This window comes from Neodiprion pinetum, chromosome 3 (genome assembly GCF_021155775.2).
Source record: "Neodiprion pinetum isolate iyNeoPine1 chromosome 3, iyNeoPine1.2, whole genome shotgun sequence".
NCBI lineage: Eukaryota > Metazoa > Arthropoda > Insecta > Hymenoptera > Diprionidae > Neodiprion > Neodiprion pinetum.
Window position 1 is genome coordinate 14,760,899 of NC_060234.1, and position 23,168 is coordinate 14,784,066.

General features: G+C 38.7%; 1 protein-coding gene across 5 annotated transcripts in view; it reads left to right on the forward strand.

Moving 5' to 3' along the window:
• Window positions 1-23,168, forward strand: part of Nmdar2 (NMDA receptor 2) — a 1,937,843-nt gene that overhangs the window by 1,286,379 nt on the left and 628,296 nt on the right. For all 5 annotated transcript variants that reach the window (XM_046618083.2, XM_069134406.1, XM_069134408.1 and 2 more), the window contains one exon: window positions 653-834. In XM_046618083.2, coding sequence (XP_046474039.1) covers window positions 653-834 — 182 coding nt within the window. The remainder of the gene's footprint in view (window positions 1-652; window positions 835-23,168) is intronic.

Consider the following 23,168-nt stretch of genomic DNA (forward strand, 5'->3'; position numbering starts at 1 on the left):
GTAGAGGAAATATCTACCAGCTAATTGATGCAATTGTTTTGATACGCAAACGACACTTTTTCGTGTTGGAAATATGGATACATTCTTCCAGCTCGTTCACGAAATTGTATACTAATGGTGAATGAAAATTTTGCTCCTGCTTAATTTTTTCTATTCCTGTAATCTTACACCCAATTGGATGGTCAAGTTTCTCTGAGCATTACCTCAGATTCCTTGGTGAAAATTTTCACTTTTCACGCGGATAACGCCACGGGAATATTTTCTCGAAATCGGCAGGATGCGTTTACCATCAGTTTCAATATAATTAGTATCTTCTAACGTCTAGAACTCTTTGATGACTTGAATGGCATTCGAAATTTTCAGACGTTTGTGAAAGGTGAACAATTTCACTTCATCCAGTTGCAAATATATAAAAATAAAAAAATAAAAATCAAAAAATGGAGTTTAATATGCTCTGAGTTCAAAATTGAATATGATGAAGTTCTCACGAGTTTCAAATTTTTCGAAAACATGTCTATCAAGGATGTGAGTTAATGAATAACATTCCCTACTAACACACAAATGTTCGAGGCCACACCTAAGATAACAGAATTCATGCTTCGGATTTTCTTCTACTATCGTAATGGAATTCAGATTAATTTGATTTTTGCAGAGACATGGATGCCTTTATCTACGATGGAACCGTACTTGACTATCTGGTAGCACAGGATGAAGATTGTAGACTTCTCACCGTCGGTTCCTGGTATGCCATGACAGGATACGGCATCGCTTTTCCAAGGAACTCAAAATATGTACAAATGTTCAACAAAAGGCTCCTGGACTACAGAGAAAACGGTAATTGAAGAGAGTATGATAAATAACGATATTCTCATTCACATAAATTAATATGAAACGACGCCAAGTATTCGTCAGTCAGTACTTTGACGACGTACAGTTCATTGAAAATGATCAATATTTCAAGTGTATGAGAGTAATTTTGACTTCATTATCTGACTTATACTGTGACGGGACGCCTCGGCGGCGTGCCGGTACCTGATGGTCAACTCGAGTTTCCAATATTATGCTTAACAATGACAAGCCCAAAAACTCGCGACACACTCGGTAAACCCCGCCATGTACCAGTAAACCAATCAAATCACGCGATTTACCATGCTCCCTCTTCAAGGGGCACGGCCAATCACTATTCCCGAAACCTGTGAAACTGGACGACTAGCAGGTATAAAAGTCAGGGACAAGCGTGGTTCGACATCTATTTGTCCATTCATCAGCTATCGAATAACAGGCCGAGTAGATCACTAATTCGTCCGACTCAGGACACATCCGCATATCTGTTTCGCGGAGCACCACATCCCATTGAGGGACCAGCAGTCGATACAACTCACGATCCCACGACGTGGACTCATCACTGCGAGAGCCCTCGAACACCACTCTGAATCGAAGAAGGGATTCAACGTACTTAACGATTTTCGTCTCTTTTAATAAAAGTCGTCAGGTACTAGGGAGCCGTATCTGAACTAATCCCAGCATTGCGTCTGACGTCTAAACTCAGATACGGTGATCGTCGCAGAATCCTCTGACCCATAGGTAGGGCCCATGAACCTATAAAAAGCCTCCTGCACTGCGACAGGATGTCTTGATATGGGCGAAGGCATAATTGCGTAGAATTCTCGTCCTTCTGACCACCACTCTATGACATCAACGATATTCTGTCTTGCCGTCTGCAAAACAAATCAATGTCAATACCAAATAATAACTTGTCAATGACGATTTCCCATCGTTACACACCGTCCATCTGACCACCATGCTATCGCGTCAACAATATTCTGCCTTGCCGTCTGCAAAACAAATCAATGTTAATATCAAATAATAACTTGTTAATGACGATTTTCCATCGTTATACACCGTCCTTCTGACCACCACGCTATCTCGTCAACAATATTCTGTCTTGCCGTGCGCAAAACAAATATTATCAAACCAAAGAAGAAAAACCAATTCCTTCCTACCTCTCAACAATATTTCTTAACACTATAAGGTAATCAAATTCACGACATTCTTTCCTGTCAGAAACCTCACTTCTTGGGGATGTAACATAATCAATACTCATAGATTTCTTCTCAGGAAACAAATTTCTCGCGTCACGAGTGAATCGCTCGTTGCGATTATTCTGTGGATTGCCTTACAACCACAGAACAAGTTTGACCCTCAACCGTTCGTAAGGCCTGTGATGATGGGTTTATTCCACTCGTGCCATAGGACATGAGAGTGATGAAACGACTTCTGAGGCTTTTTCGAAAACCTACTTAAAATGGTCAAACTCTAGCAACCTCTTCCAGGAGGTCACCGAAGAATTAACAAGTAATTATTTTCAACTTTCCTTCCGTGTCCAGAGACCGAATCCTGCCGTTCCGATCACGAGACAGGAAATTCTTAAAACTATTACGATATTCGAGTATGTGCAAAACCACAGCGCTATCTTTCATATTACTTATGGAATCCCCGAGGTATTCCGCGGATAAATAAATTCGAATCGTTTCATTGGCGACCGTAACAGGACGCGAAACGTTTCATTGGCGACCGTGACAGAACTCGAAACGTTTCAATACATGCATCGGAAGGGATTTCTCGACCGTACGTAGAGCGTTCTAGGTGTGTGTGAATGAATACAGGATGGTCCATTTAACTTTTTCATCTCAAATAACTTGGTTATTATCGATTGTGCCAAAAGTGTCGTATGAAAAAGTTGTTGCATTTGAAGGGGGAAAATGAGTTTTGGAAGTAAATGTCATCTGAAGGTCAAAACCAAGTTATTTGAGATGAAAGAGTTCAATGGACCACCCTATATATATATGTATCCTATCAGGATTACGTATACATAATGTCTAACATCAGGGTACCCCGTAATTGGGCAACTCGGTTAACTCATGATTTCTTGGTGAAAGCCGTTCAGCTTGCCATAACCGCATTTAGGGATGAGAACAGAAATGATATACTTATGTTACGTGGGGGTGGACGTGTGCAGAGCGGTGGTGTTCAATGATTACGAATAATCAAAGATACTCCCACGTGACGACAATGAATAAAAATTGAAACTAAACGAGACTTACCTCTTGATAAGCCGGTAATGTGGGTACGTTATTGCCTACTCCTATATAGGTCTGTGAGAGTTGTTTAAATAGATGAGGCGAATTTATAATAAAATGGGATAGGTTATCGTTCAAAATGAATGGTTGAATATGATTTTGATTGGTAGAAAATAACGTATATTCTTCAAACGATTATTATGAAATGAATGAATGGTATAGAAAAAAAACCAAAGAAGGTATAATCATAAAGTGTCTGAATTTAAACATAGATAACGTCGCCGGACGAATTCATCTTCAAATACAGAGAAGCTGTAGGACTAGTTGAATTCAACCGTTTACGCTTCTTTTAAAACGTAGGGTTATTTCAATAATATATGGATAATATATAACTAAACATAATGCTTGTTAAAGAAATCTATCCTAAACGACTATTATTTCTACTTCTGGTCGGTTATTATTATATGGTATCTCTTTTTTTAGATGGAATGTAACTTATGTTAAAAGTCCAATCCTAACGCTATGAATCAGTCGATCCGCAGAATTATATGCGTTACTTAGCTCTGATTTGAGCCTGCAAAAATATGGTTTGGGGGGCTGACATGAAGACAGGAGAGTGTCTCTCCTAACAACCAAGGTTCCATCTGCATATAACCATCTGCAGCTAGGCGCCAATTCTATCTTGCTCAATTTTCCTATGGAACTCTATGTGTAAGTTTATATTGATATTCTCAGAAAACAATACTGATCGTTCTACAGTGGCTAGTGAGGCTTGCCACTCGTTTTTGTCAAATAAGACGTTATGCAAAATTTGGAATGATGTTAAAGAAGACTACTCGACTTAACTTATCCTTAGATGCGAAGTTCGGCGAGATTCAGAGCCGTCGGTCGTGTAGGTCGGTGTCCGTAGAATTCTGGGCAGAGCCTCACCTTGAGATCGAAAAGGTTGATGAATCCAAACGATGATGAACGTCGGGCACTTAGCTTTGTGAATTTCGAACGATACTCTACTATCGAAAGCTATTGTTTGAAAAAATCAATTTGGTTCACTCACGGTATATATTTGCGATGTATTCGTGACCAAGGAAGTAGATTGAACCATGTTTCGTCAAAAACCGGTCAGTTTTGTAATTTGTTCATTTGATTAAAGAACATGTTTCCGACGTTTCGGCCGGTCCCCGCCGACTATCTTCAAGCTACAATTCATTATAAAAATGTTTAAGAGGACATTCTAATTCATCTTACGGAAACTATGTTAGTAAGAATAGTTACTGTTTTGCGTTACCGTTAATTGAAACTGATCTATATGTCACATGGTGAGGTGACGTTTGGAGGTTATGTGTGAACTAATTTGCGGTCAAACGTACATAGTACGAATTATAAGTTAAATTTGCAATATTTAGCCATTAAAGGGTCAATAACATGAGCAAGTTTTGAATTAAGCAGAGATCGAACAAAATGTAGACGGATTTCTCATAAGGTTAGATCTAACATCAGCAAACTTATTGGAAACAGAATCAATGAAAATTCTCATGAATCATATTTTCAAAAAACGTCTAAAGTAAGACAAACAAAAGAATTTTTGAAACAACATAATAACCTGGTTGTCACAAACGCCGACAAAGGAAATATAACAGTCGTTATGGACAAGACGGATTTCGAACAAAAATGCCCACATATTCTGAATGATTCCAGTACATACACGCTTATCTCTCGTGATCCCACCAATAAGATACAAAAACAATCCAATGATATGATAAACCTATTGCAACAGAAAAAATTTATAGACTTAAACACGGCTAAAAATCTCAAAACACAATTCTCTGCCTCCTAAGATATATTTTCTACCGAAAATACACAAAATCAATGTACCTCTCAGATCAATTGTTTGCAATATCAATTCACTCACTTATAAAATTTCCAGATTTTGTTCTAGTGTACTTTCTAACATCGCATGGAAATCAGACTATCACATAAAGGACACATGGTCCTTTGTAAAAAAAATCAGAGATACACCAATACCTCAAGAACACCTACTGATCTCCTTAGATGTCAAATCACTCTTTACTAATATTCCAACAAAACTAGTAATGTCTATAATTAGCAAAAATTGGCCTAGATTGAAATCACACACTAACATCACCAAAAAGGAATTTCCGGCAGCCACAAAACTATGTCTAGACTCATGTTATTTCTCCTACCAAGAAAAATTTTACAAAGAAATTTTCGATGTAGCGATGGGCTCGCCAATTAGCTCAGTTGTAGCAAATTTAGTACTGGAACATTTTGAACAAAAAATTATCTCACAGCTTCCTTTCAGTCTCTCTTTCTACTACCGCTACGTGGATGATATTATAACTTGTGTACATAAGAATAACGTAGAACTCCTTCTAAACAAATTTAACAACTTTCACACTCGCATACAGTTCACTGTTGAGATGAAAAAAGATGGAAAAATCAGTTTTATGGACACTTGGGTTATGAACCAAAACAACATAGTAATTTTAGATTGGCACCACAAACAAACTTGGTGTGAGAGGTATATTCGTTTTCTTTCAGATTATCCTATCAAACATAAAAAATCTGTAGCCATAGCTTTGTTTGATCGTTGTCTTAAAATATCTAATCCTCAATTTCTCAAAAAAAATCTAAAACTCGTTGAAACAAGTCTTACTGCGAATGGCTACCCTCTAAAATTCATTAATAATATAAAAAAGTATACAGTAGATAAAATGTACAACTCTATCGATTGGAAAACAAACTCTAACAATCCAAAAAATGATAATGACAAACACAAAAACACCATTTCTATACCATACATTGAAGGTCTGTCCAGCCAAATTAAAAAAGTTTTGAAAATTGAGGGCATCGATATTACCTTTAGAATTGATGATACTACCAAAGGTTCATTTTCTCAGTTGAAATCTGTAACTCCTAACCTGGATAAAATCAACTCTGTTTATAAAATACAATGTACGGACTGTAGCAAAAGTTATATTGGACAGACGTCACAACATTTGAAGAATAAAATTTATGGTCATCGTTCAAACATCAAATGCCATGAAACAGATAGATGCGCTCTAGCTGCACACACTTTAAATCTGGGACATCATTTCGATTTCAATAACTCTATAACTTTGGCTACAGAACCACATGGGTATAAGCGTAGCATTAAGGAAATGAACCAAATTTATAAGAACAAAAGTATGAATAAGCGCACAGATATTCAACAACTTAGTCATCTGTAGTCTAACATTCTCTAGTTTCAAAAATTGGCGCCATGATTACGTTGAATCAGTTTCAAATCCATACTTTCCGAACACAGATCAATATCACACCTCATTACCATAGGTCGTTGATCGAGTTCCGCTAATAATCACTTCCGTCCAAAATGCCGTACTGATAACACCCAAGCAGGCACTGGTTGTCAATTTTGTGAGTAATCCGTCTACATTTTGTTCGATCTCTGCTTAAGGGAGCTTTCCAGTGTGAAATTTTCAAAAAATCGATTTTTTTTTTTTTGCTTTATCGAATAGTATACACTCTTCCGAATATTCCCTGAAATTTTCATGCCGAAATTCAGATTATTTCGGTTACTGTACAGCATTTTTTGGAAGAAGGCAACGGAGCGCTACAGCTGCCGCATCGGCCGTCTGCCCGTGCGACTGTTATTTCTATTGTCTCGTTCCTACCTGCACGTACATGAACTTGGCTCGCCAATTGTCGAAAATGTGAATTCGGACTATTGCATAATTTGCCGTTAATTAGCCGTAAATTAGTCGCGCGACTTATTTTTTTGTCGCACTCAATTTTCAAAAAAAAAGCGGGTGGCGTGCTAAATTCTTGAAAATCAATCAATCACTGCGTGTGGCAACTAGCCCCAAAGCACGTATTCTGCGGCAAGCAGATAGTAGAAATCGCTACGCAGTGTGCTGTGTGCACCTTCAATGAAGGTTACGACCCAATTTTAAAAATTTTGAAGACGATGGGATGCACGATAGGGCCGAACGCCGCAGATTTCGCCGCTAAGTACAAGAATGCGCGCATCACCCAAGCAAACCGCCGGGCGTCCCTGGCTAGCAAAGAGGCGAGGACAGCTCGTCGGACTGAACAATCCATTGAGCACGATCTTTTCGAAGAAGCAGAAGGGATATTGTATGGACCTGGCATCGCTGATTGACCGTAAGTAAACGATTTACCTAAAATTTCCTCACTTGAAACTTTGAACGCGTTTTTCTCGAAACAGCATTTTTCAAAACGGTGTCCAACTTGGAGGGCAGAGTTTTGAAGCTATCGAGTTGAATTTTTTACACAATATTCTTAACGTCATTGTTTATCGTGCTATGGAACCTTTTTTTTTTTTTTTGACATCTTCCTATTTTTTTGTAAAAAAAACTGCCAAAAAAATGCTAAGATCGATACTTTTTGTTCAAACCGGCGCCATTTTTGCAAAAAAAAAAAAAAGAAAAAAGCCTCCATAGCACGAAAGCCAATTATATACCGATCAATAATCTTTTTGTGTTTTTTGTTTCAGATCAAAATTGTGACCCCTAACGTGGACACCACATCCAAGTGCATTTTCTGCAACAATTGTTTCATCATTTTTATAGATATTAATTAATAAATAAATCGATCTTTGAAAAATTGTTTTGTATTCTTTAATACCCAATTAATATACAAAAAAAAACCAGACCGATTAGATTATTTTTTCTTTAAAAAAAAAAATCGCGAAAAACAGCGATTCACACTGGAAAGCTCCTTTAATTAATTCAAAACTCACTCACGTTATTTACCCTTTAATCGCTAAATGTTGCAAATTTAACTTAAAATTCGTACTATGTATGTTTAACCGCAAATTAGTTCACAAATAAACTCAAAACGTCACCTCACCATGTGACATATAGATTAGTTTCAATTAACGATAAGGCAAAACAGTAACTATTCTTACTAACATAGTTTCTGTAAGATGAATTAGAATGCATGTCCTCTTAAATATTTCTATAATATATTATAGCCTGAAGATGGTCGGCGGGGCCCGGCCGAAACGTCGGAAACATGTTCTTTAATCAAATAAACAAATTACAAAACTGACCGGATTTCGACTAAACATGGTTCAATCACGGTATATATATATGGGTCATTCCACCAATTATTGAGTGAAGTTGTGCCGGGGAGTCTGAACTTTACATAACAAAAAATTTGATTGAAAATCACATAACAAAGAGAACTCTCATGATTTTTTTCAAATTTTTTCGTCCCACCCTTTCGAAGGTACAGTAGATCGAAAATTGCAAGATTTGCAATTCTTGACTTTACATATTAAAAATATCAACCCCTTGTAAAATTTTTAAAAATAAATGAAATTATGATTTTTATGTAAAAAGGTCTCAGCTTTCTGAAAAAAATATTTTCAATATCCTCCAGTGGAGAGTCCGAACTTTTCGAAAAAAATATTTAAAAAAAATAACAAATGATACATTGGTAGAAAAAGCGTTTTTTAGTTTTCGACCTCATTTTTCAGGGTTTTCCCGACACTGGAGGAAATTGGACATTTTTTTTTTTAGAAAGCTGAGATTTTTGACACAAAAACCGTAATTTCATCAATTTTTAGAAATTTTACAAGGGGTTGATATTTTTAATATCTAAAGTCAAGAATTGCAAATCTTGCAATTTTCGATCTACTGTATCTTCGGAAGGGTTTGACGAAAACATTTGAAAAAAATCATGAAAGCTCCCTTTGTTATGTACTTTTGAATTAAATTTTTTGTTATGTATTATTTATATATATATATATATATATATATATATATATATATATATATATATATATATATATATATATATATATATATATGTCGACGTAAAGCCTCGGTGAGGCGGAGAGGATGTAAAGTGTTCTTTAGGGCGTTGATTATTCATATTTAGCGTGACGATCCTGACACGTCTGGTATGCTCTCTAGCTAACCCGTGACTGTCGATCTCGTCCAAGCGTTGTTATAAACAAACCATTTGTTTGTTGCTAAGATTCCGTTATTCAGCTATACTCATAGCTTGCTAATAACGCTTGACGCTTGATACGGTGGACTCATAGAGAGTTTAATTTCAAAAGACATATCCTCTTATCCACTAAATACATTTTAAAATGGAATTATTAAACGAGATTTGTGATACTCCGACATATATATATATATATATTAGACCAGTTCAAAAAAATCGAATATATATATGTATATATATCATATGAATATATATATATTAGACCAGTTCAAAAAAATCGACCATTTTTTTTTTCAAAACCCGCAGTGAAATATATATGTTCCTAGTCATGAAAAAAGAAGCCTGTGAAAACGGGAGCTCTTAATATTAATATTGAAAGGTCGCTCATCGTGAATTTCTATTTTACGTTTGAATAACATGCAAAAATTTTTTTTTCACTTTGGAATTTCATAACTCATTTTTCAATGAGCATATCGGGATGAGCGATACATATTTTCAAAGGAAATTGAACGCTCTAAATAAAATGTCTCTTATGTTTTTTTCGTAAGTTCACTCCTCTAATAGTTATTCAAGTTTAAAATTCAACATGTTATCAATTTAACGTTTCTTTCCCAATTTTTCTTAAATATTTTATAATTTTTATAAAAAAAAAAAATTTGACCTAAAATATCGAATTATCAAGTTCTACGTTGTTGACAAAGTAGATCTCTATTATTCTTTTATTAAGAATAAATGAGTTTCCAATTTGAAAAATTTGAAATTAATTCTCTTTTTGAAGTTTAAAAAAAATTTGAATTGTATGTACATAATTTTCAGGAAAAATGACCAACTGTGGTTTATAGGAAATGTAGCGCACTTTTTTACCGTTAAAATAGAGATGCGCCGCAGTATCAACTTATTTTTTCGGTACTGTTGCTCAATTATTGTTCTGGTTCCTAGCTGTTTGTTATAATTGCGATTTTGATGTATAATAATTTGTAGATATTGTGCTTTTTAAAAATTGTATTATTTTGTTATGAATAATGGAAAAAAATGTATATTTAATTGGTGAAATGAATGAAAATTTCATTGGACGTAAGCTACCCGCAAATGGAGAGGTTATGTCCGTATTTTTGTATCAGCATAAGCTGAATAAATTGACTTTAAAAAAGAGTGCTTGTGTTACTGTGAAAAAGTTGAAGAAAAATGGTTAGAAGCGGGACTCACAATTTCTAAAAGTTTTAATGCAATTAACACGTTGAGCGCCATGTCAGCCATCGGTGGCTGACACTAGACTTTCCGTTTAGGCCGCGTCAGCCATCGGTGGCCGACACTAGACTTTCCGTTTAGGCCGCGTCACCCATCGGTGGCTGACAGCGGCGCGCGTGGCCTGAACGGGATTGTCTTAGAAATACGCGTGGCGCTTAACGTGTTAAAAAAATGCTGAAATTATTCAATACTTGGTTAGAATTGAAGGAAAATCAGCAACGAAAAAAGTCTCCTACGCAGAAGAAATCAGAGTCATTGTTCGAGGAAAAATCTGGGAAATTATTTGATATCGCTCAGTCAAATTTCATGCAAAAACTTGATGAAAATAAAGAACTGTTTTTAGCTGGTCAAAGATCAGATAAACGATATGGATTTATTGATGCCAATGTTTCAAACAAATAAATAGATGAAACCACAATGGAAATCGATGTTGATGGTAATTATTAAATTTATCTTTCATATCAAGAATTATTTTCTTTTTCGGATAAAGTTTTTCGATCTTGAGATTTTGATTTTGATTTGAAACCTTGATTAATTAATTATCCTTCCAGATCTCAACCAACCTACGGCTAGTAGTAGTAATAGCTATCTGGGTAATAATGTCCTTTCACGGAATCAATCTACAACTGGCACCGAAAAAACAACTAGTAATAGTCAACGGTCAGAAAATACTTCTGAGTACCAAGTTTCACCGAAGAAGCAAAATGCGCTTCCCAAAATTGACGTAATGAATGCTGAACTTGCATCTGCTCTCGATCGAGCAAATATCAGTAACGGGAACTTTACTTATGTTTTGACTGCTGCTTATAAAAGCGTAGGGATAAATATTGAAACACTAAATCTGAGCTGTAGCACAATCCATCGAGCCCGTATTATGTACAGACAATCTATCACAGAAGACTTAAAGGATGAATTGAAAATTGAAGACCGCTACATTATCCATTGGGATGGCAAAATTTTAACTGATATTGTCGATTCAAATTCTGTCGATAGAATCGCAATATTATTATCTTGTATGAAAGTAAGGCAGCTTCTTGGCGTACCGAAAATTTTTAACGGATCCGCAGAAAACCATTCTGTAGCTATTTTAAACACGTTAAACAAGTGTAACGTTACGCATTATATTAAAGCAATGTGTTTCGACACTACAGCAGTTAATTCTGGTACGATTTCTTTTATTTGCTCACTTACATTATTTACAATAAATTAATAGCCATAATGTTTTTTAATTTCATGTAGAAATTTTTTTTTCCTGTCGCATAACATCCTTGCTAGAATTTTGGTTTCAAATTCGCATTACTTCATTTACTTTTTTAGCAACTTTATTTCATCTAAGCTAAAATCTTATTTTCATTCAATTTTCAACTTAATTCATGCACGATTCTTTTTTTATCCCATATTTTGGCTTTATCTATAAATTCACGTTTCACTTACAGGCATACATGGTGGCATTGCTGCATTAATTGAAAAAAAACTCAATAGAAAATTAATATGGTTGCCTTGCCGTCATCACATTTTTTGAAATTGTTTTAAGAGGTGTTTTTGAAGTGTACTGGCCCGTAACTTCAGGTCCTAATGTTTCAATTTTTGGGCGATCTTTCTGAGACCAAATTGACGAATCTAATTATGAAACTGGTATAAAAGACGAACTTGTAAACGATGCTGTGAAAGCAGAAAGGATCGAAATGGTTATGTTTATTAATAATCAGTTAGCGGTATGTTTTAAATATTTACACTCAAATCATTTGATATCTACACCGATGAATTTCAATTAATGCTAACTATTCTTTCATAGGTATGTCAGCCAAGAAATGACTACAAAGAGCTACTAGAATTAGCTTTAATTTTTCTTGATGGTCTACCAGAACGCACGAATAATTTTAAGCGCCCAGGAGCGATGCATCATGCACGATGGATGACTAAAGCTATATAGAGTTTGAAAATTTTCATTTTCAGAAATCAGTTTCCCCTTTCGAAACAAGAAATTAATAATTTACGTCATGTCTGTATTTTTGTGATTTTAGTTTATATTAGAGTATGGTTTACATATTCTTTAGCGATCCAAGCTCCTAACAATGATTTAGAAATGTTAAAAAAGTTACTTCATTACAAAAATATTAATCAATTAGTTTCACAAAAAGCGTTAAAGAAAATAAGTGATCATACGTGGTATTTGAACAAGGAATTAGCTCCTCTCGCATTGTTCGACAATAACGTTTCTGATGAAATAAAAAAAAAATGTGCGTAGGTATGCTTCAAAATCTGGAGAGTAAACTGATCAAAGACAAGCGATATGTTGCTGAAGGAAAGAATTTGGAATCATTTTTAGAAAAAGACTGAAGTGCATTTGTTTCAACGAAATCTTTGACGCTCTTTCAAATATTTGAATTACACTATGATTTCCTTGATGTTGACGTAAGAATGTGGTCCAAGAATGAAAGTTATTAAGAAAACCTAGAATTTTTTATTAATGATGTAGCAGAACGGGGTATTGCATTAATAGAAGATTACAATAATTGCTTAACGAAAAATGTGGAGCAACTCAAATATCTTCTACAAGTTGTACAAGAACATCGTCGACGTTTTCCAAATTTTAATAAAAAAACATTGAAATAGTCATCAATTTATTTTATAACGACTTTTTTACTGTAATTTATAAAAAAAAAAGTTGTTTGAGTAAAAATATTTGAGAAAATGATACCTTAAAATTTGATATTTTTATTTCAGTAAATGATAAAGGACTGTTCCTAAAGTGTCGTCTTTTTATTAAGATGTCATTGTTGGGTTATTGGTTTTTAATTGTTGTTATTAGCATTTCATTGTTCGTGGTTTTGATAGTTAAAGTGAAAATCGTAAATTTTATAAACTGAAAATAATCGTGTTAAACTTGAAGCTTTTAACTATACAATTTAGAAATTGTAAAGTAATTTCTTTCAAAGATAAGTTTTATTATTATATCATAATTTAAGAAAAAATGTTGAATTAATTACATGTTGAATTTTAAACTCGAATAACTAATAGAGAAGTAAACTTACGTAGAAAACATAAAAGACATTTTAATTAGAGCGTTCAATTTCCTTTAAAAATATGTATCGCTCATCCCGATATGCTCATTCAAAAATGAGTTATAAAATTCTGAAGTTAAAAAAATTTTTTTTCCATGTTATTCAAATGTAAAATAGAAATTTACGATGAGCGACCTTTCAATATTAATGTTAAGAGCTCCCGTTTGCACAGGCTTCTATTTTCATGACTAGGAAGATATTTCACTGCGGGTTTTGAAAAAAAAATTGTCGACTTTTTTGAACTGGTCTAATATATTGTAACGTGGATTTTTCCCGCTCTTCGGTCACTCGGAGAAAATGACCGAGAACTTACCTCGCGCACAATAAATCGGCGTCCACGATGTACCCTGGACCTAAAACAATATCGCGAAATTTGTTGGGCGCCTGGCGTGATTAACACGCCTCGAAATCGGTAATGCGAAATACCGCGACCATATACTCGATAGCTCAGTACCGCGGAGAGGGGAGGGGTAATTTTTGGGTAGAGAGAGATGCAACACAAGTAAGCCAACGCGTGGTTTGGCCAAATCACTATAAAATTCCAATAATATATTTCTCGTCAGCGATAATACAAAAAAAAAATAATAATACTACTGCGAAAGTCGTTTTTCGCGATTCCAAATACAAATGCTTAAATTTAATCCAAAAGAAACAAGGAAGGGAGGAACAAACAAAATAATAAAAAAATATGAATAAATCTAGGAGACCTCTACGGCCTACGTGCGCTAGTCGCCGTCTTAATAATACCCTAACTCGCAAAAACCAAAAACAAGATTTTGACTCGATGCGCTGATCGCGATCGTCCTCGACTACGACGCTAATCGTCACTTAATCATAAACCGCTAGACAAAAACGTGATCGAGATCATAATCGACGCGCTAATCGCAATCGTGATTAAACCTAGTTGATGTTGTCATGCAAATATTTCGCAACGATTACATATGTATGTATATATGTTTATTCAAACAGAGAATTGAATGATGATTGATAACAAAAATGGTGGAAGGAAGTGTTAACGTTATATTATATTAAATTAGACGTGCGTTACGCCTGAAAGCAGTATTGAGACTGCTCGCACGGCCTCTCGCCGGGCTCGGCGACAGTGCATATGAAGTGCATAATCGCGTAATTTGAGCACTGCTGCCGATAAGAAAGCCAAGCGCATAAGGCGGGCCACGCTGCATGATAAATTTTGCACTCATCTAAATGATCCCCGGCATGTTCCTACGAGAGGATATAAACTGTTACATTTCATTAGAAATGTTCCAGCTCCATCACATCCCCCAAAGAAGACAAAGGCGCGTCTCTGCGGCTTCTGATTTCTCGTAGGATTCTTTCGTTACGTTTAGCTTGTGTCTCAATCCTGCGTTTTAATTTCCTTCGTTCTACTACTTCCAAAGCAGAGGGATTCCTTTGGCAACAATATCCGGCGAACGCCGAAATATAGGTGGGTATATTAAATTTCCACAGCAAGAGTAGAATAGACAAGACGGATATCGTTCCAGAAACGGCAGCTATTGATGGGATCCCTATACCTTTGAAGTTAGCCCATGTATTGTTTACCCGAAGGGTCGCTTCGTTATTCGCGAGGACACTCTCAAGGTCTAAAATGGCTTGTCCTTGATCCTTGAGGGTATCCAAGTTAATCACGTGATGCAATACAATTTCCCGGCCCGTTACAAATTTGTTTAGCGGGGAAATGGTATCTGCATGTATTTCTGTTAATTGAGAAGTCATATGTTCTACGATTAATTTGACTCGCGTTTTCAAAGTTTGGAGTTCGCAGCTCTGATTCGTGGTTATCAGGGATGGCTTGGTGATTTGAATAATAAAAGTCTGCATTGAAGCGCATGTTATGGTTACCTCAATTGGCTTCGAAGGTAAGATTATTTGCGATCCCTGCGTTCTTATGTAAGCAATATCTGTGACGAGAAAACGACTCAGAGTGCATCCTCGTGGTATGGGATCAGTTATTTTCTCACAAAGTTCAATAGTATCGTTGCGATGTCCCACATCGCGGTAATCACCAATGGAATAATCGGTTATCTGTTTCAGTTGAGAAAATGTGACTTCTCTTATAAAATTCTTACGTACTAATTTCAAAGCATATGTTGGGTTAAGCGTTACATAAGTGTGGTTTATTCTTACGGGTACCGGGGTATTCTGAATTATTACGCAAGGTTCCTTTTCTAAGTAAGGCACTGTGAGTATATAGATAAGTTTGCCTTTATCTGTGGTTATAGTTAAATCACTTATTTTGATAAACTTCTCCTAATTTTCCTCCTTAATAGGTATTAGTGTCTTTTTGTCATCGGCGTCGAAAGCTTGAAGAGCTGTCATAAGCTCCTTTGGAGTAAAAAGGGTGTTATCGATGATACCATGCCTTCCTAATTGCACGGCAGTCATTACCAGGTCAATTAGTCGTTGCAGTTCCTTAATTTCAAATAAACTTAGAGTTATAGCTTCCATCTATTCCTGATAAGCAAGCGTTTCGTTACCTTTTATTTTTAATGATTCTAATTGTCCCCATACAGTTTCCAAAGAGTGTTTCAGTTTGAGCTGATTTGTATTCAAGATATTAATTTGGACTTGATTTATGTGCAAGGACTTGGTTACAACAAGATTTAGAGTGTCCGTTACATTTTTTAGTGAGGCTAGATTCCCATTAATTATTTCCAAATCATCCGCGTCAGCAGTTCCATAGATTGATTTTTGGATTGTTCCTAAAAAGTTAAACATTCCTCTTTTCGGTCTGATGTTTGGCGTGAGATAAGATTTCCTTAGGGGATACATTTCATTTGCCAGGCCCGTCAGAAGGACGTGTTTTCCAAATACCGCCTCAGCTTCGCGCGAGGCTTCGTAAGTAACGTCGCTCGACGCGAGCGCTTTCGGAGTACTTGTTTTGGTTCCGTGGGATTGAGATTCCCTTAATTTAGAGGGGCGGCGCGTCATTTGAAGAATAGGCGCACCCAAGTCTAAAATGACTTCCAAAATATTCTTGTGTGACGAGGCACGGGCAAATTCTAAATCTAAAGCGTCCAGGGCGGACTGGGCAAGGGATCGCTGACCAGGGTTCCAATGGTCCAGATAGGTATCCCGTATCGTCTGGAGGCCTCCGAGTTTGTCGTAAATGTCGAGTAATGGTTTGGTGAACCCACTTGCGTCAATGGATTGGAATATCTTCCATCTTTCCTGGTACATGTATACTTTGCCCACTTCCTCCTGGAGTAGAGTCCCATTGATAACTGAGACATCGAAGTAGGCTAGGGACAGACTGCTACACCTATAACAAAAGAAACTAAGACTCTATTCCGTGGAGATCCAATCGTTGCCCTGAACCCGTTTTAGTTTAATTCCAGGGATTGGATCGTTTTCCCTTGGTCCGGTGTCGTATTCGTAGTACGGTTTGGTATTATTCAGATGGGTCTTCCAATAAGACGCTGTGGAATCATCCGCGGTTTTCTTGTAAGTGATATTTCCTTTTTGTTCGTTGATCTCGACGACGACGAATGGTCCATTCCAAATCCTTTCCAAGGCGTTCTGTCGCGTATGGTTCTTGATCATTACTTTATCTCCCACTTGATATAAAGGAGTTTGTCGTCGTGTTCCTTGGTCCACTTGTTTTCGGTTTTTCTCTCTGGATTTGGTAAGCCAGACCAGAGCTTTCTCGAACCGTTCCTCCCATTTTCGTATCCACAACATTTTCTTACTAATTACGGTTTCCAATCGGTTTTCGCGGAAACCGTCAGGATTGTTGGCTTCGTGACAGAACATGAGGTTGTGAGGCGTTTCACCTGTTGATTGATGAACGGAAGTGTTATAGGCACGTGCCATTTCTATTAAAACCTTGTCCCAAGTGTGTATTCTCTCTTTGCAGGCAGTTCGAATATAGTCTTTCAAGACACCATGCATTCGTTCTATAGAGCCGTTCGACTGCGGGTGATATGCAGTTGTGGTGATATGTTTGATATTATAGTGTTCGAGAAAGGAATCGGTCAGCTCGTTACAAAACTCCTTTCCCATGTCCGTCAGGATTACTTTGGGGCACCCGAAGTTACCTATCCAGTACTCTGATAGAGCCTTGATAACTTCTGTTGCGGTTTTGTTTGTAAGTGGGGCACATCTAATGAATTTAGTTATTGAATCCTGCATCGTGAGGATATATCGGTGTTTATTCCAAGATTCGACCAGAGGTCCGACAATATCTATTGAAATTTGATCGTTAGGTTTTTCAGCAAAGGTTTCGAAAAGAATAGCGGGTGATTTCATTCGTATCCTTTCCTTTTTATACATCTGACACGTGGGGCATGCCTGGATAAAGGAATTGATATCATTCTCCATACGTGACCATACGGCCGTTTCTTTTACTCGGTCAATTGTTTTTGCTAGGCCGAAGTGTCCATTGATGTCGTTGTGAGCGCTGGCCATGATTTCTTTCTGTTGCTGTTTGTTAGGCACATCCTTTCCTGTCAAGCAAAATGATATGTCTGCACCTGAGTCCTGACGTATCCTCTTGAGATCTTCAATGATCGAATTGGTTTCTTCTTTGGTGGTTTTCTTAGGGTCAATCCAGAAGTATATCTTTTCGTACCTTTTCGGATGAATGTAGTTTCTGAGTTTCTCACGTCTATCAGTCTGATTCTGTGGTATAATCAGGGTGTTGTCAGAGGCATCCTTTTCTTCTAGGGTAATCTTCACCCATTTGCCGTCCTCCCCTTTTCGATTTCGGTTGGGAACGAGTTTGACGTGAGATTCTGTTCTGCCTGTTGTGAGTGATAATCTCTCGATGTCAATGTGGCGTGCGGCAATATGGTGGACCCACTTGGGATTCTTATCAATGGGTGTGATTTCGTATAGTCCCTTTTCCAATTCGGTGAGTTTTCCGAAGATCTCTTCCTTTGTGCGAAAGACTCTAGATAACTCATCCGCTACTACGTTACTTCTTCCCGAAACATGTTCTATCAGGAATGAGTATTCCTCCAATCTTAGTCTCCAACGCAGCAGGCGTTGACTGGGGTCTACGCAATTTTTCAGCCATACTAGTGCACGATGATCCGTGCGGATGATGAAGGGTTTATCTGGTGTATTGAGCAAATATACTCTTAGTCTCCTGACGGCCCATACAACAGCAAGCATCTCCTCCTCCGTCGTGCTGTAATTCCTTTCCGCATCATTCAGGGTTCGAGATAAGAAATATATGGGGTGGCCGTCTTGAGATAGTACCGCTCCAATTCCATCGTTTGACGCGTCGGTGGTTACGACGTATTGTTTAGCTGGGTCTGATCTCACAAGTATCGGTGGCGTGACCAACTTTTCTTTCAGGGTTTCGAAGGCTTCTTGGCAGGCTGCTGACCAATCCCATGGGGTGTCCTTTCTTGTTAACCTTGTTAATGGTTTCGCTAACATTGAATAGTTTTGTATGAACTTTCGGTAATACCCCGTCAAACCAAGGAAGGATCGAATCGTCTTAACGTTGACTGGAACGGGTAATTGTTGTATCGCTCTGGTCTTTTCCGGATCTGGTTTGCTTCCTTCGTCAGTGATGACATATCCGAGGTATCTCACTTCAGTTTTCATGAAGGCGCACTTCTCTGGCTGGAGTTTCAAGTTACATTGTCTTAAACGCTGAAATACGGTTCTTACATTTCGATGGTGTTCTTCCTCCGTTTCACCAAAAATTATTACGTCATCAATGTAGACGCAACAGATCTTCTGATTCAATCCTCTCAGCGCATCGTTCATCATGCGTTGGAAGGTCGCAGGAGCGTTCTGTAATCCGAAAGGCATTCGTTGGTATTCGAAATGCCCGTCGGGGGTTGAGAAGGCAGTGTATTTCTTGGAGTCAGTAGCCATGTTGATCTGGTGGAATCCTGCGGCCATGTCGACAGTAGTAAAGAACTTGGCCCTTCCCATGTGATCGAGTAAATCCTCGATCATTGGTATCGGATAAGAATCCTGAACGGTAAGTTCATTAATCTTCCTGAAATCGATTACAATTCTATACTTGGGCTTTCCGTCGGGGCCCGGTTTTTTGGGTACAACCCAAACTGGCGAGTTGTATGGCGACTCGGATTCCGTTATTATTCCTTGTTTCAACATTTTCTCTACTCCCTTTTTTACAACCTGCTGGTGCAGCTGTGGAGCACGGAAACTTTTCACATTTCCAATGCGTTGGGGGTCTGACAACTCGATGCGATGTTCAGTCATTGAAGTTCCATTGACCATGTCTTCCTCCTGTAAGGCAAAGATATCGCTGAAATCCTGAAGAATACTCCAAATTTCTTTTTGGTACTCCTCCGGTAGGTGTTTCAAGTCGACAGTATGTTGCAGCGCCTGCTCTCTTTCGTCACGTGGTTGTTGCCATACACCCGGGGTCGACATACTCTTTACTCGGTGGACTTGGACGTTCTCCAGTCCGAGCTCGATATCTTCGTCTTCAGCGGTGGTGATGATTCCATAAGCCGTACCATGATTGTTCGTGTGCACAATCTGCACCGGGATATTTTCCATAGGCATTCCGTCTTTATAGACCATGCGTAACATGAGATCGAGATTCTTTTCGTAGGTATCGATGGCAATTTTGTTCACCGAATTTGGTTTAAATCGAATTTTTCGGTCGCTACTAAGGTGGAGTATCTTATTCTTCAGGGTGAGCGTCGAGGCATTCAACTGGAAATCTCGCCTCCTCATAAACGGGTTTCCCATGATTCCATCTTCTTCGTCAGGCAGATAATCGTCTGGTATAATGGCGAATTCGTCCTTTAGCCCCATGTGAGTTAGTACAGCAATTTCATTCGCGGAATTTAGCGCTTTGCCAGTCTTAAAGGAAATTTTGCGTTTGATAATTGGACAAATTTGTTTATCCGATGGATAAATAACCTTCCGTTTTATGAGGTTTATTGATGCACCTGTATCGACCATAAGGGCTACTCCTTGCTTTGTTTCTCCAAATTTTATTACAGCACACTGTAGTAACCCCTGTGAAACTGAACATACACGGGCTCCTGTTGGCACTCGTCCTCTAGTTCGTCCTCCTGTCCCTTTATTTCCTCTTCCTCTGACTGGAGTTCCTCTGACGTGCAATTGACTTGGTCGTTGGGCGGTTTGTCTTTGAGGCTGGCGTTTTGAAATTTGCGTCTCGCTTATTGCCGTTAGTATTAGGGCGTTGGTCGTTCTGTGGTCGGCGCGGAGCGTAGCAGTTCCGGCTGTAGTGTCCTCTGGTTCCGCAATTATGACATACTGCTTGTTGTTCATGGGCGGTCCGATGTGTGTTACAGGTGTGGCATTCACATCTCTGGAGTTCTTTATCTTCATCTTGTTCCGCTTCATCGTGGTGGTGGACAGACGCTGGTGGTCGAGGGGTTGACCTTGGCGAGTTCGTCGAGGTTCTTTGTTGTACCTGGAATCTTCGCGTATCTGATGCGCTGCCTGGCCCGTAAATTTGGGACTTGTTCCAAAACCTGGGTTTCGAGGCTGTGTCGTTGGTGTTCATCAGCTGTTGTTGATGCATTCGGAAATTCAATTCCTCGCCTTCGGCTTCTTTCGCGGCCTTCTTGGCTTCTAGTAACTCAAAATACTGACGGTTTTTGACTTGATGGAATATCCTCGGATTGAGTCCGTACAGATAGTACTGGCACACTCTATTTTCGAGGTCTTGAAGATTAGGATCGATGTTCGCTCGTAGTTGTTGATTCGAGAAGGCAGCTACGAGATCTTGATAGATCTGATTGAATTTGAGATTGTAGGCGTCCAGAGTGTCGCCCTTTTGGCCTGTTCTACCAAGCTCCATTTCCAATGTGGTGGCACTTTTCTCGACGATGACGGCTGATCTTATGACTTCGAGTAAAGTTGGAATTGGACGAGGTCTCCTCTGGTTGATGGTCTTCTGAAGAGCTCCTCCTGTCTTCAAGCTGATTACCATGCTCAAAAACGGGAAACGTTGGGTTGGCATAACTACCATATCGGCGGCTTTTACTTGCATGATCCAAGCGTGTACGTCTTCGCCTGCTTTTCCTTCCAGTCTGCAATCAATCATCTTGATGGCTTGAAACGCGGGTAGGAAATCTTGGATTGCATAGGGCTCGTCCGCTGGGCGATTTGGTTCTCCGGGGTATCTTCCGGCAGCATCGGGGCGTAGGCTGACATCATTCAAGTAAGCTTCTGTTCGTGCATACGGGCCTGGGTCTCTTGGATTCCGAGGGGGAAGCATGTCTCGGGGTGGCGCAGTTGCCGGTAGTTGAATTCTTGTTTGGTTTTTTCGCGCGAGTTCCTCAATGTTCCTCATTATCTCTTGCTGTTGGCGTAAAGCTTCGGGATCACTCAGCAACTGGGACATACTGAACGTCACAGTGTCCGGACGACGATGTGGTAAAGTAGCAGACATTTCCAAGGCTCTTCGAAGTTTATCCTCTTCTTGCTGTTCTAGACGACGACGCGGGACGTTGTTACGGGTATTGCTACCAGTACCTCGTGGGATTTCGGGATCCGTTGGACCATTAGGCCACTGTGGACTAGGCCTTGGTGTAAGGCGTACGTTCGGCATCCGTGATAAACGTCGGCTTTCCTCGAGAACGCGTTGCAGTGTCGAATCCGTATCCGACAAGATATCATGGTTTACATTGGCTCGCACGGTGGAGAATCGGTCGTTTTCTAATGAGCGATTTTGGTGAAGGATCGGTATTGGCATCGCATTTATACCTTGATGGTCCGAGTCTGAATTGGCTGGGGAGCCCACCTCATTGATGCGCGGTGTCGGTGGCAGCAATCGGTTTTGAGCGAGCCCGTATAATGCCGAGTAACGTGGTGGGTTTGTTACGGTTGAGGGAGCTATCTGAGTAGGACCTTCCACCTCTGATTCAACGAGACGCGCGGTATCTAGTTGAATTCGCGGTATCGCTCCGGTATGGTTTCCGGGCGGTCTCAAAATATTAGAAACATTCGGATCATCGCTAGTTGTTAAGCGATAATAATTATTGATTGCTTCTTGATTGGTATTACTATTTGTAAGAGCTTCCTCTTGACGGTTTTCTTCGGTTAATTGGTTATTCGGTTGTTGCATTTCCTGAAACATTTGGTTGGTGACTCTTTCAAGCGTGTCTTCGGGACGCGGAACTGTTTCAGAGTTTTGATTTATTTCTACATTATTGCGACGAATGAAGTCGTGTTCACGGCGTTCTTGATTTCTCAATTGAATGAAACGGGTAACCTCTTCTATAGGCAAATCTTCGCGGCGAGCAAGTTGACGCGCAGTTAACCTCTCTCCGTTTAATTTCTCTAGACCAAGACGGTATCTGCCCATTGCCGTTAAATCATTACATTTGGTGGCTTCTTGTAGCCTATTTACAAGCTGAGTCATTTGGTTTGTCAAATCCCAAAATCTCTCTTCAAACCGGGATTCAGAAGTGACGGATTGTCCATCTTCTGCAGTCTCAACAATAGTGGGAGGTTCTTCCGATCTCCGGTCATTATTTTCGTTCACGTCCATCGTGAATTAATTTTTTTTTTTTTAAATTTACCTTGACTCAAGCTTCGACTTTATTCATTTGAATGATTCAAGTTTGACCATCAAATTCTTAGTTTCGATCACGATTTGTCCTTCGATAAGTTTATGGTGACTCGAGTAAGTAACAAAATGCTTGTACTTACGCTAGGAGTAGCCAAATTGAGGTGTGAAGCATCACACGCGAAGATCGTGGTAGCCGTCGGTACGAGGCTTCGATGTCCTGGAGTCTCTGACAGGCACCGGGGGCAAGAATATAAGAGCGGTTCGAGTCTGAGT